The following is a 14,814-nucleotide window of genomic DNA, read 5'->3' as shown; positions in this document are numbered from 1 at the left end:
CGGGACACGGGGTGTGGGGGACGGAATCAGGGACAGTCTCCGGGAGGTGTGAAGTTAGGAAAGCTTTGAAAGGGAGCAAAGCGGAGTTCGGGTGGATTGGAAGGGGCTGGAAAGTCCAGGCAGGGGGAAACACAAGGGATTGGGAGGCGTGAGTGCAGAGGCTGAAGAGCTGATAAAAGATTTGCCTGGGAAGAATGAAGAGGGTGGGACGGGGAGCGGCATCCGAACGAAGTCAACCTTTAAAATGGGGGAAAATGATGGAAGGAGGATTGTGCTTCCTCACTCCGGAGGAATCTAGATCCACTTTGAGCAGCTCCGGACAAACGTCCGTAATCCTTGGCCAAAAGAGGCATCCATCACCCGTGGGATCCTAAAAAGTTGGAAAGGAGAGAGGCACCCCGAGAGCAAAAATACAGCTCAGCTGGGCCGACGGTAAAGGATTCTGTTTGGGCCACTTGCTTTTCATCTCATTAAGAATTCGTTATTCTGTTCACCCCTTATATCGCATAGTTTATTCCAGTATGGGCCATAAATGAGTCCAGTGCAGTTTTCATTCATTTGATTCCTGCTTAGCAGATATTTTTTCCTTGCAAAATAGCCAGCGCACTTTTGCCGTTTAGAAAGCATTAACAAACTTGAACCTCATTAAAGTTCCCTTTAAACTAGTAACTTCATCTGAAGTACGTGGAATGTCCAGGCTTTATTTTTCTGACTGTCTCCCTGAGTCACCGTTTACGCAAATCCAATTTTAATGCCGTGATTCTAAAATCGAGGGCAGTTGAAGGTGGGTTCAGGCAGTGACTCAAGACGATGTGCCCGAACTGAGAGAGGTAATTCTGCCTGGGGGGTTTTCTATTTTTTTCCTTTTACACTTTCACCTTCCAAAGCTCCCTCCCTTCATTCCTGCCATCCCATGCTAACATTCCCGATGGCATTGCTGAGTTTGAATATTAGTAGATCTTACAGAACCCCCTCACTGTGTAACGGCTCCAAGCTGCATGTTGCCCGCTGTGCATTTAGAGGAGCCTGGCATAATGGATAGAGCCCGGGCTTGGGAGTCAGAGGTCATGGGTTCAAATCCCGACTCCGCCAATTGTCAGCTGTGTGACTTTGGGCAAGTCGCTTAACTTCTCTGTGCCTCAGTTACCTTATCTGGAAAATGGGGATTGACTGTGAGCCCCCCGTGGGACAACCTGATCACCTTGTAACCTTCCCAGCGCTTAGAACAGTGCTCTGCACATAGTAAGCGCTTAATAAATGCCGTCATTATTATTATTATTAATCCTGGCTCTGCCGCTTGTCTGCTGTGTGACCTTGGGTGAGTCACTTCACTTCTCTTGGCCTCAGTTACCTCATCTGTCAAATGGGGATTGAGACTGTGAGCCCCACTTGGGACAGGGAATGTGTCCAACCCAATTTGCTTTGCCCCACCCCAGTGTTTAGTAGTAATAATAATAATAATGATGGCATTTATTAAGCGCTTACTATGTGCAAAGCACTGTTCTAAGCGCTGGGGTGGTTACAAGGTGATCAAGTTGTCCCAGAGGGGCTCACAGTCTTAAACCTCATTTTACAGATGAGGTAACTGAGGCCCAGAGAAGTTAAGTGACTTGCCCAAAGTCACACAGCTGACAATTGGCAGAGCCGGGATTTGAACCCATGACCTCTGACTCCAAGCCCGTGCTCTTTCCACTGAGCCACGCTGCTTCTGCTCAGTACAGTGCCTGGCACACGGTAAGCGCTTAACAAATGCTAGAATTATTATTTATTATTATGCATCGGGTACACAGGAACCCGCAACACAGCAGTAATCACGGCTGAGGTGTTTTAATAGACTGTAGACAGATCTGTAATTTATATTAATGTCTGTCTCCCTCATAGACTATAAGCCCACGGTGGGCAGGGAATATGTCTGCCAACTCCATTAGATTGTACTCCCCCCACAAGCGCTTAGTACAGTGCTTTTCGCACAGCAAATACAATTGATTATCACTTTACTGTCCTTCAGCTCTAATTCCAGAGCGCACCCAGTTCTCGAACGCAGAGGCTGCATTATTTGCCAAGTCGCCGGTTGAGAAAACTCGCAGCGTTGTCCTCTCCTGTTGCCACCACCATCTCACAAGTTGAGACTTCCATTTTTATAGTCCGCGGTAACCATTCAATCATTCAGTCGTCTTTATTGAGCTCTTACTGTGTGCAGAGCACTGTACTAAGCACTTGGCAGAGCACAATATAGCAATAAGCAGACACATTCCCTGCCCACAAGGAGCAAAGAGGCGGGCATTTTTGGGTGACGTTTCCCCTAAATCCTGAACAACGTTCTTTTCAAACCATATAACGAAAGCACACCTTACGGCACAAACTAGCATCCTTAAACGTGGAAAGCCCCGGCACAGATCCCGTCACCCAAACCTCAGTTAGTCTTTGGGATTTATTAACTCTGGGTCCCGTCTGAAAGCACTTAAAGAGTTTCCAAACGTGATGAAAGCGATCACACTTAAAATTTATATGTGGTCCATAAAACTGGTGCTGTATTTATTTCTTATGGTATTTAAGCAGCTACTGTGTGTCAATAATACTCATAATTCATTCATTCAATAGTATTTATTGAGCGCTTACTGCGTGCAGAGCACTGTACTGAGCGCTTGGGAAGTACAAGTTTGCAATATATAGAGACGGTCGCTACCCAGCAGTGGGCTCACAGTCTAGAAGGGGGAGACAGACAACAAAACAAAACATATAAACCAAATAAAATAAATAGAATAAATCTGTGAGCCCACTGCTGGGTAGGGACTGTCTCCATATGTTGCCAACTTGTACTTCCCAAGCGCTTAGAACAGTGCTGTGCACACAGTAAGCGCTCAATAAATACGATTGATGATGATGATGATGATGTACAAGTAAAATAATTCTCTGGGCAGACAAGGCGTACCCATTTTCATGGGGCTCACAATCTCCATCCCCACTTTCCAGATGAGGTGGCTGAGGCCCAGGGAAGTGAAGTGAACTGCCCAAGTTCACACAGCAGCCAAGCGGGGGAGCCGGGATTCATCATCATCATCATCATCAATTGTATTTATTGAGCACTTACTATGTGCAGAGCACTGTACTAAGCGCTTGGGAAGTACAAATTGGCAACACATAGAGACAGTCCCTACCCAACAGTGGGCTCACGGTCTAAAAGGGGGAGACAGAGAACAAAACCAAACATGCCAACAAAATAAAATAAATAGGATAGATATGTACAAGTAAAATAAGTGAATAGAGTAATAAATATGTACAACCATAGCTTACTGTGTGCAGAGCACTGTACTAAGCGCTGGGGAGAGGACGACACAACGATAATAACGATACAACAGACCCGTCCCCTGCCCACTACAAACTGGCAGTCGAGTGTCTACAGTCCACTCATCCCGCCCCAAATCGCCCCTCCGGCAACCTTCCCTCTGCTCACTGCCCCTCTCCAAACTGCTCCCGATTTTGTCTCTGGCGCTATTTAAGTGTTACGTGCCAAGCACTGTACAATCACCTGGGATAGATACAAGGTCATCATACGTGGGGGGCATCTCCGTCTAAATTCCCGTTTTACAGATGAGGGAACCGAGGCCCAGAGAAATGACTTGTCCAAAGTCACACAGCAGGTACGTAGTGGGTCCGGGATTCGAATCCAGGTCCTTTGGCTCTCAGGCCCTTTCTCTTTCCACTCGGCCATGCTGCGCTTTTACGCTCTGGCATAGATGACGATGAATCAGGCCCTGTCCTCTCCCTGTCCCACATGGGGCCCACAGTCTAAATAAGAGGGAGAACAGGTATTAAATCCCCATTTTGCAGTTCCGGGAACTTAGGCACGGAGAAGCGGTGGAGTCAGGATGAGAATGGGAAGTGTAGAACATTACCATGCCCTAGGGTTAGAGTGTGTTTTATGCGTATCCTATTGATAGTGTTTTAAAGTACGACGCTCGATGTAGGTAATGCAGCGGTTTTCGCCTAGGCGTTGCCTTCTGTGGAAGAGGCAGTCATATTCTCAAACTCTTACATTGTATATGTGTCTTTTCTGGAAAAGAATTGCCAGGCCTCACTGCTTGCCCGTCAGGGCTCTCTGATACCTGCTGAGTCTTAGTCTCGTTTCTGTGCCTCCCCACTTGGCTTTCCTTGATCTCCTCCCCGGTATCCGTTGCATCATAAAATGCACTTTCACAAGAAGCCAATTTTTGAATTTTAGTAGTAGTTTAGTATTTCCCCACACTAGTAGTCGTCGTCGTGGTAATAGACTAGGATTTCACTGCACTTGTTGTAGTAATGGAGAATTTTACACACCCTCAATCAATCAATCAATCGTGTTTATTGAGCGCTTACTGTGTGCAGAGCACTTTACTAAGCGCTTGGGAAGTACAAGTTGGCAACATATAGAGACAGTCCCTACCCAACAGTGGGCTCACAGTCTAAAAGGGGGAGACAGAGAACAAAACCAAGCATACTAACAAAATAAAATAAATAGAATAGATATGTACAAGTAAAATAAATAAATAGAGTAATAAATATGTACAAACATATACACATATATACAGGTGCTGTGGGGAAGGGAAGGAGGTAAGATGGGGCGATGGAGAGGGGGACGAGGGGGAGAGGAGCGGGAGAGAGTTGTAGTAGTTTCGGATTTTTCCACATTAGTAGTAGAGGTTTGGAAATAGGCAATACTTACTGTCTTTCCTGTTGCTCTTTCCTGAGGGGGCCTCGTTTTTTGCCCCCCCCCCCCCCCCCCATGGTATTTAAGGGTTTCCAAGCACTGTGTCAGGCACTGTTCCCCAAGTCTTACTGGGAAAAGGGGAAAGGTTGGCTTTCTACTTGTCCCCATCCCACCTCTTCCATTTCTCACCCTTTTTGCCATTGAAGTCGACTCCTTCGCCTCTACCACCCTCTACCCCTCGTTCCACCTTTGATTTTCTGAGTGATTTGGAGGCCTTTCTCATCCCCTCAAGGGGCAGGGTATGTGTCTATTATAGTGCTGTGTTGTGCTCCTCCAAGCACTTAGTATGGTACCCTGCACACAGGAAGCGCTCCATAAATTCCTTTGACTTTTCCTCCCCCCCCCCATTGGTATTCCTGATGATCCTGAAGCCTCCCACTTCCTGTCCCCCCTTCAGCTCTGCAGAATTCCTGCACTCCCCCCCCCATTCATTCATTCATTCAGTTGCATTTATTCATTCATCATTCATTCAGTCGTATTTATTGAGCACTTACTGGGTGCATAGCACTGTACTAAGTGCTTGGGAAGTATCGTGGCTCAGTGGAAAGAGCCCGGGCTTTGGAGTCAGAGGTCATGGGTTCAAATCCCGGCTCCACCAACTGTCAGCTGTGTGAGTCTGGGCAAGTCACTTCACTTCTCTGTGCCTCAGTTCCCTCATCTGGAAAATGGGGATTAAAACTGTGAGCCCCCCGTGGGACAACCTCACCTTGTAACCTCCCCAGTGCTTAGAACAGTGCTTTGCACATAGTAAGCGCTTAACAAATCCCGTCATTATTATTACTATTGAGCACTTACTGTGTACAGAGCACTGTACTCTCTAGTCATGGTGCCATCTCTGATGACATTGACCAGTCATCAGACCTTTTCTAACCACACCAGAGATCTTCGATTTTTGACGCCCAGCAATGCATGTCCCACGTGCATAAGGAAAGATGAAACAATAACAGCATGAACAGCATAGAGAGAGAAATCGTTGTCAACCCCCGTGACTGGCCTAAGGTGGAGGTCAGCAACCTTTCCTAGCAGAAGAGAAATGAAACGTTCGAGCTGTTGGTGTATAAGAGCCAATCATGTGAATGAAACACATGAAATTTCCTTGAATGTTGCTTCACTGTTGAAGGGGTAATAATGAAACAGCGTGAACTGGTGAGTGAGAACACAGGCCCGGGAATCAGAAGAACCTGGGTTTTAACCCCAGCTTTGCCACTTGTCTGCTGGGTGGCCTTGGGCAAGTCACTTAACTTCTCTGTGTCTCAGATACCTTATCTGTAAAACGGGGATTGAGACAGTGAGCCCCAAGTGGGGCAGGGAGTGTGTCCCAGCTGCTCAGTTTGTATCTATCCCAGCGCTTAGTACAGTGCCCGGGAGAAGCAGCGTGGCTCAGTGGAAAGAGCCCGGGCTTTGGAGTCAGAGGTCATGGGTTCAAATCCCAGCTCCGCCAATCGTCAGCTGTGTGACTTTGGGCAAGTCACTTCTCTGGGCCTCAGTTCCCTCATCTGTAAAATGGAGATTAAGACTGTGAGCCCCCCGTGGGACAACCTGATCACCTTGTAACCTCCCCAGCGCTTAGAACAGTGCTTTGCACATAGTAAGTGCTTAATAAATGCTATTATTAGTAGTAGTATTTGACAAATACCATGAAAACAGTTCATTCATTCAAATGTACTTATTGAGCACTTACTGCGTGCAGGATACTGTACGAAGCGTTTGGGAGAGTACATCATTACAATAAATAGGCACATTGGCTGCCCATAAGAAGCGGACGGTCCAGAGACGCATTTGCAGTCTAGAGGAGGAATAAAAGAAGAGGAAGGGGAAAGAGAGAGGTGGGTGGGAAGAGGAAAAAAACATTCAATTTCATTTATCTTACCCTCTCTTTCTGTTTTGGGGAGGGGATAGCCGTTTGCAAAACACCAGGCTGACACATTCAACAGATGGGTTAAAATGTGTGAGGTGTCAGTCAGTCTTGATTCAAGTTGAAGAGAGAACACTTTTTCCAGCCCTCAGCTGGAAGGCAAGATCCGGTGGACAGGGAGTCCCTGATTCTGGGGAAACTTGAGGGACACAGGCTCACCGGGCTAGATTTTCGGTGATGTCAAATAAAGCCAAGCAGGGGGCCGTATGAGCAGGAGGAGGAGGAGGAGGAAGGAGGCAACTGTTTGGAATTGGCAGCTTCCTGCCCCTCAGCAGGAAAGAGAAAGGGGCTTGCACAATTTCTGCCCGTGCTGCCCACTCCCTTCCCATCGTGTCCTAGTTGAATATGCTTCTTTACTATTGGTGGTGCGTCATAGGTTGCTGCCAGGCCTGCAGAAATCAATCACCAGTATTTATTGAGCCCTTACTATGTGCAGAGCACTGAACCTAGCCCTGGACTGCCCACCTATCTGAGCCCCTTGGGGGCCGTTTTGAAGCGAGACTCCAGGGCGGCTTCTGGACGCCACGCCTGGGGTGGGGCCACGCAGAGGACTGGTTTTGTGGGCTACCAGTGGCCCGTCAGTCGTTACGTTGGCATCCCGTGGTTATCAGGAGGCGACAGCACCGAGAAATTTGGACCGCTGAGATGGAAACCGCTTAGCCGGACAGTGTCCCTGGGTGTCAACCGAAGGAGGCTAGTTGCATTTTGATATTGGAAGTTCGGAGGAGGCTTTGTACTTCATAGTTGTTGGCCAACCTCGACCGCCTCCTCAGATATCACGCAAGAACTTCCTCTCATATAAGGCAAGCTACCTTTTTTTTTATGGTATTCGTTAGGCACCTACTATGTGCCAGGCACTGTATTAAGTGCTGGGATAGGTACAAGATAATAAGGTTTGACACAGTCCAGGTCCCGCGTGGGACTCACAGTCTTAATCCCCATTTTACGGTGGGGTAACCCAGGGGCAGAAGGGGTCCCAGGATCATGCAGCAAACAAGCGGTGGGCCCGGGATTGGAACCCAAGTCCTTCTGAATTCCAGGCCCGTGGTCTATCCACTTGGCCAGGCTGCTTCTATCCGTGATAAATATGCGTCGAGGAAATCTATGCATCATGGGTGGAGCAGAGAGCACCAGCTGAGAGGGAATGGGGGTAAACTCCATACAGTTGAGTCAGTTGGAGAATTGAGTCAGTTGGGAAGAACCCTGAAGCCTTTCAGTTTCTGACCAGCATTAGGGGCCACTGTGGATTTCTGAGGAGATGATTGTTTTTCAGATAATGTTTCTCGTTCCCAGATCCTCTCCTGTGTTTGCTTCTACCGTTAATGACTGATATTAATCCGGTAGTCTTTATTTTCTTAATGGAAAAACTGCTACTGCTACCACCTTCCTTGAAATGCCTTGATTTTGATGCAGAACCACCGGGAATAATGTGGTTGAAGATGAGGTTGTTCAAGGGTTTCTGACCTTTCACGGCTGTTGAATTGGAAGTGTTGGGATTTGTAGTAGGGCTGCAGGCTTGTGGTTTAGAGGTGAGATGAAAGGCAGGAAATGTAGATAATAGAGCCAGAAGAGAAAGTCTTCTAAGTCTCCACATTGCGTGGAATCTGCTGGGCCATGTCCGTTGTAAGGCAGAGGAGCCAAGGTTGTGGATTTTGCTACTGAAAATGTACCCCGCTTTCCCCCCCACCCCACGCCCCACTTCTTCTTTCCTCTCCCCCCGTTTTGCCACGTCCTTCTCTGGCACTGCCATGGCAGCTCTGTCTCGACCTGCTTCCCAACACGTGCACTCCTAGGCATATGCTACCAACTTGGCAATCCTCCTACTTAGATACCCCAGGCCACCCCACCTTCAGAAACTGCTCAGAATCCACCCGGCCTAAGCCAACCCGCTTTGCCTTCCCTGGCCCTCATCATCATCATCATCAATTGTATTTATTGAGCGCTTACTATGTGCAGAGCACTGTACTAAGCGCTTGGGAAGTACAAATTGGCAACATATAGAGACAGTCCCTACCCAACAGTGGGCTCACAGTCAGCAGGGCCACATAACGGGCTAAAGGAATAAGGGTCACCGGAGGGGGCTTGTCTGTTGTGGCCCCAGATCTCTTTCCTTTTAACTTCCTATAGAGAGGGAACCAAAAAGGGCCTCTGGTGATGAAAAGTTTAGCGTGAAAGTGAAATGGAGAGAGGGAGTCAGCCAGGGGAGTCCGAGAGATTGGCGGTTAAGAGTCTGGGCCCCGTGTTTCTCCATTCCCGCATGTCTGAACACGCACACGTTTACACGCCCCACCTGGCTGATGCTCTCTGCCAGCCAGGTTGAGCCCCTCTTCTCCCCCCCCCCCCCCCCCCCCCCCCCACCAACACCACTTTTCTTCAGCCTGTGACTAATCCTCTTTCAGGTTTAGCCCCATTCCTTCCTTCCAGCCACCATGTCCTCCAGGATTAGAACCTCTAACAAGGCAGCGGGCTTCGTATTTAACACCCAACTGTTAAGGAATCGCACAGTATGCTTTTCCATCGTGGGAAGCAGTGTGGCCTACTGGAGAGAGCCTGGGCCTGTGTGTCAAGAGGACCCGGCTTCTATTCCAGGCTCTGGCACTGGTCTGCTGTGTCACCCGGGGCAAATCACTTAATATCTCTGTGCCTGAGTTCCCTCATCTGCCAAATGGGGATTCAGTGCTTGTTCTTCCCCCTGGGAACCTGATTATCTAGTATCTACTCCAGCACTTAGTACAGTGCGTGGCACATAAGCGCTTAACAAATGCCACAATTAATATTAGTAGTAGTAGTAGTAGTCGTAGTAGTAGTCGTAGTAGTAGTAGTAGTAGTCGTCGTCATAGTAGTAGTAGTCTTAGTCGTCGTCGTCGTAGTAGTAGTAATAGTAGTAGTAGTAGTACAGAAGCACTCTGCTGTGTGACCTTGGGCAAGTCACATAATTTCTCTTTGCCTCGGTAACCTTACCTATAAAACGGCGATTAAGACTGTGAGCCCCATGTAGGTCCAATCCAATTACTTTGTATGTACCCAGTGCTTAGTACAGTGCCTGGCATAGGGTAAGCGCCTTAACAAATGCCACAATTATTATCATTATTAGTGTTAAGAACTCACCATAAGCAGGATACCATTTTGACTTCCAAGGTGCGTGAAATCATCTTAGCGCCTACGGTATTCAAGCGGACCACGGCTTTACAAGAAAGGGGTGGCTTTGCATAGCCATTTTGATTTAAATAAATCGCCAAAGACCAGTTCCAAGTTCTGAGCATCCAGACTGCGTCGTAATAGAATGGCGTGGCCTAAAACCTGAGTCACGGTTATTTTGTCTTTATCACCGAGGGCTCCTGAAGCGATTATGTAGATCTCTTTCTGTCGCTGCCAGCAAGTGGTGATGGTTTCATTGGGTACCCAATTAAAAACCAACCCTTCCCCCTTTTCCTTTTTTTCAGGTGCGTCCAAGGAAGGAGGCGCTGGCGCTGTTGATGAAGATGATTTTATAAAGGCATTTACAGATGTCCCTTCTGTACAGGTAGGACATTTAAAAAAAACCCCTCTCTGTTTCTGAATTAACGTTGCCCTGGCTTTGAGCTTTTAGCTGGAAAGATTTGCCTCTGTCTCCTAATTTAGCTCATTTTAAATGCCCCAGGATTTGGGCGGTGTTACAGCCCAACCTGGGCTGCGAACGTGGCTACCAGCTCCATTGCATTGTACTCTCCCAAGCGCTTAGCACGGGGCTTTGCACACAGTAAGCACTCAATAAATACGATTGAATGAATGAAATACCATAAAGAGAGAAGCAGCGTGGCTCAATGGAAAGAACAAGGGCTTGGGAGTCAGAGGTCGTGGGTTCTAATCCTGGCACCGCCACTTGTTAGCTGTGTGACTCCGGGCAAGTCCCTTAAATTCTTCGGGCCTCGGTGACCTCGTCTGTAAAATGGGGATTAAGACCGTGAGCTCCGCGTGGGACAACCTGATTGCCTTGTATCTCCCCCAGCTCTTAGAACAGTCTTGACACGTACTAAGTGCTCAACAAATACCATCATCATGACGGGTTTTCTCTGCCCCAGCACTTTAGAACTGTGTCTGACAAGTAACAAGTGCTTAATTCATAATTGTGGTGTATTTTTTGTCATTACTGGGGGAGGAGAGCTCATGCCCCAGCCACCATAGCGCAGGACTCCTGGGCACAAGGCAGTGATTCGTTCGATGGTTTTTCCCTGGCCCATTTCCTTGGAGTTACAAAGTTGGATTGGCCAGCCTCAGTGACTTCCATCTTTTTCTCCCCTCCGATGGGGAAGTGAGTGGAGAATGGGAAAGGTTCTCCTCTCTGCCAGGTCTTCCTCCCTGTCCCCTACCCCCCCATCCCTATTCAACACCTCTCCTTCTTTTCCCTTAGACTGGGGTGTCCCATATGGCCCCGGGACTTTGCCCAACCTGATTACCTTGTATCTCCCTCGGCGCTTAATACAGTGCTTGACCCATAGTAGCCACTTAAATACCAGCCTATTAATTATCATTATAATCCCTGCATTATCAGTGGATCACAGTGGAGCAGGTAGGGGTGTGTAGTGGAAAGGTAGGAGAGAGAGCGAGCGAGCACGCACATATACACCCCAAGGCGGCCAACTTCTGAGTGATTTTTGCAAACAGTTTGTCGGGAGTTGAGTTGGCTGCTCTGTTGTGAACTGCTCACAGCTGTGGAAAGCTGACACTCTGTCTGCCCCACTTCATCTGGCAGTAAAAACTTGAAAGTCAGTAATTGTGATTTCTTTTTTACTGCTTGTGAACATTATCCCCAGCTGTTAGCAATGCAGTAAGGGACCTCTCCTATGTTCAGGTCGATATGCCAGTCTGTTTTTGTGTGTGCGTACCCTAAGTGTTTTAAAACTTGGGGTTACGGTTTTTAAAAAGCAAAGCTGTTGCTCCCTTTTCCCACCCACTCAAAGCTATTGTGATTTTTTACACACAGACACCCCCTCCGCCCCACACACGCATCCGTAAACACAGTAAGTCAGTTTTGCCAAATGTGTGTTAAACCTCAGGAGAAGCGGGTCTGATTAAAATTCCACAGCACTTGGAAACTAATTCTGGACTTTTTCTTTTTCCAGATCTATTCCAGTCGAGAGCTTGAAGAAACTTTAAATAAAATCAGGGAAATTTTGTCTGATGACAAACACGATTGGGATCAACGCGCAAATGCAGTAAGTGATCAGTCATCGTTCCAAGTGTATGGTTTATGGCAGAAGATAGTGTATGAACAACTGACCCTCACTTGACAGATCTGAGGAAAAATGATTACACCCCTCTAGAAAAAATCAAAAGATTTTAGGCCTGTAAAAGTAACTGATGTGGAAACTTGGAAATTTAGCTTTGCGTAGGGATTGGTACCCCGTGATTATTATATAACTGATATACCCAGGTGTTTTTGTGTATTCTTGGTTTTTTTTTCCAGACTCCACTTAAAATGACACGACATTATATTAGCCTCCCGCGTATTGGGTATTACTGATTCCGCTTAGTTTGCCATAACTAAACCTAATATGAGTGGGCATCAAAAAACAACTTATATTCAGTAGCGGAATTTGAAGTTTAGTTTACTAGCACAATTTCTGTCAAGTCACCATTTCTTCCCTAAGGTGTGTTCGATGACCCGTTTTGCCCAGAATCCTCTTGAGGAATTAAGAAACGTCCTTCCAACAATATACATGTGCCTAAATAGAAAGCGTCGCGGTCCCGGAAGAAACAGCAGTGCATGTTTTTTGGTGGGCAGGGAATGTGTCCACATTATTATTGTTATACGTTGCCAACTTGTACTTCCCAAGCGCTTAGTACAGTGCTCTGCACACAGTAAGCGCTCAATAAATACGATTGATTGATTGATTATAGTGTCTCCCAAGGGCTTAGTACAGTGCTTTGCACACAGTGAACACTCAGTAAGTAGGATTGAACGAATATTATGCAGCTTCAGCCGTGGGATCCGAGTTCTGCAAGCTAATTCTCCCCAAGGCAGGATCCCTCAAGGACTCAACATTGACATCCAAGGAGAAAGGGCTGCACATTATGGAGGCAACTTTTGAAATCGGCCATTCGACTCTGTACCACCTTCTCGTTGGATATCAGCTCCGGTCTCATTTCTGACGTTTAGTATTGATTTTTGTTTTTTGGGTTTTTTGTTTTTTTTCCTCTCTCTGTTTCAGCTCAAGAAAGTTCGATCCTTGCTCGTTGCAGGAGCCGCACAGTATGACTGCTTTTTCCAGCACTTGCGATTGCTGGATGGGGCGTTTAAACTTTCAGCTAAGGATCTCCGCTCCCAGGTGGTTAGGGAGGCGTGCATCACTGTGGCGTAAGTTCTTGTTTTTTGTGACGGGCTTTAGTGTGAAATTTAGTGGAGTTTCTGCCGAGGCAGTGAATTCCACCTTCATAAATTTTTTCCTTTCCTATAGAGTGTATTTAACTCCTCGAGCCAGGTAGAGGAGTCCGTTAAAGTTTCTAAAGCACAGTGACTTTTCCTGTATTAGCAATCAATTCTTATAGGAAAATGGATTTTTCAGCCGCCCATTGAGTTCGTTCATATTGCTCTCAGTCTACCAAGAAAAAAACCTTTGCCTCCTGCCCTCTTTCTCTCACTCGGTACAGCTCTAAGTGGAACTAAGAAAAAGAAGCTATTGTTCTCCCCTGTTCCTCACCTTTGAAATAGAAATACTGTGTTTATGGTAGAATCAGGAGAGGGTTTGCACTGAATGACTTTGCCACAGAAAACTTCCCTTCCCCACAGCACCTGTATATATGTATATATGTTTGTACATATTTATTACTCTATTTATCTATTTATTTATTTTACTTGTACATATCTATTCTATTTATTTTATTTTGTTAGTATGTTTGGTTTTGTTCTCTGTCTCCCCCTTTTAGACTGTGAGCCCACTGTTGGGTAGGGACTGTCTCTCTGTGTTGCCAATTTGTACTTCCCAAGCGCTTAGTACAGTGCTCTGCACATAGTAAGCGCTCAATAAATACGATTGATGATGATGACTCAAAAAGCAGTTGAAGCAGGGAACAGTCTTCCTCGGGAAGTTTCCGTCTACCGTCACTTCCCCGCGATCCTGGCTGCGGGCTTGCTCACTTTTCTCTTTGTTCTCCTCTTTGATGTCCCAAACAGCCACCTCTCAACCGTTTTGGGAAACAAGTTTGACCATGGCGCCGAAGCCATCGTGCCTACGCTTTTTAATCTGGTCCCCAACAGCGCGAAAGTCATGGCAACTTCCGGATGCGCCGCGATCAGATTCATCATCCGTGTAGGTATTTCCGCGTGGTAAATGACTTAGCTGTGTCACCCACCTAGAGTAACATCTCAGAGCATTCCAGAGTCCGTGTGGTATTCCCGAGGTGTGTAATAACAACAATAATTATGGTATTTAAGTGCTTACTCTGTGCCAGGCACTGTGCTAAGCGCTTGGGGGGGGGATATGAGCAAATCAGGTTGGACACAACCCCCGACCCACATGGGGCTCACAATCTCAATCCCCATTTTGCAGATGAGGGAACTAAGGCACAGAGAAGTGACGTGACATACCCAAAGTCACACTGGGATTTGAACCCATGACCCTCTGAATCCCAGACCCGTGCTCCGTACGCTGCGTTTCCCTCAGTGTTGTGATGACGTAGACTCTTGCCTCATGGAAGTTATGTGAGCAAGCCTTTCAGAATCAGGTGCTTCAGTTTGTTGGTGCATGTGTGTTTTATTTTGTTGGTAGATTGAGTTATGTGCCAGGCCCTGTCCTAAACATTGGGATAGATATTCATTCATTCATTCATTCATTCAGTTGTATTTATTGAGCGCTTACTGTGTGCACAGCACTGTACTAAGCGCTTGGGAAGTACAAGTTGGCAACATGTAGAGACGGTCCCTACCCAACAGCGGGCTCACAGTCTAGAAGGGGGAGACAGACAACAAATTAAGAAAATAAAATTTGATATAAGCTAATCAGGTAGGACACTGTCCATAGTCCACGTGGGGCTCACAGTCTTTATTCCCCATTTTACAGGTGAGGTAACCGAGGAACAGAGAAGTGAGGTGACTTGCCCGAGGTCACACAGCAGACAAGGGGCAGAGCCGGGATCAGAACCCAGGTCCTTCTGACAAACAAGTGTCAGAAGT

The 14,814-nt window shown here is 47.0% G+C and overlaps 1 protein-coding gene across 35 annotated transcripts in view; it reads left to right on the top strand.

Moving 5' to 3' along the window:
- Positions 1-14,814, top strand: part of CLASP2 (cytoplasmic linker associated protein 2) — a 229,824-nt gene that overhangs the window by 125,945 nt on the left and 89,065 nt on the right. For all 35 annotated transcript variants that reach the window (XM_038767129.1, XM_038766976.1, XM_038767065.1 and 32 more), the window contains 4 exons: positions 10,106-10,185; positions 11,765-11,857; positions 12,854-12,999; positions 13,816-13,951. In XM_038767129.1, coding sequence (XP_038623057.1) covers positions 10,106-10,185; positions 11,765-11,857; positions 12,854-12,999; positions 13,816-13,951 — 455 coding nt within the window. The remainder of the gene's footprint in view (positions 1-10,105; positions 10,186-11,764; positions 11,858-12,853; positions 13,000-13,815; positions 13,952-14,814) is intronic.

This window comes from Tachyglossus aculeatus, chromosome 2 (genome assembly GCF_015852505.1).
Source record: "Tachyglossus aculeatus isolate mTacAcu1 chromosome 2, mTacAcu1.pri, whole genome shotgun sequence".
Classification (NCBI taxonomy): domain Eukaryota; kingdom Metazoa; phylum Chordata; class Mammalia; order Monotremata; family Tachyglossidae; genus Tachyglossus; species Tachyglossus aculeatus.
This window is presented reverse-complemented; position numbering and strand designations above follow the sequence as displayed.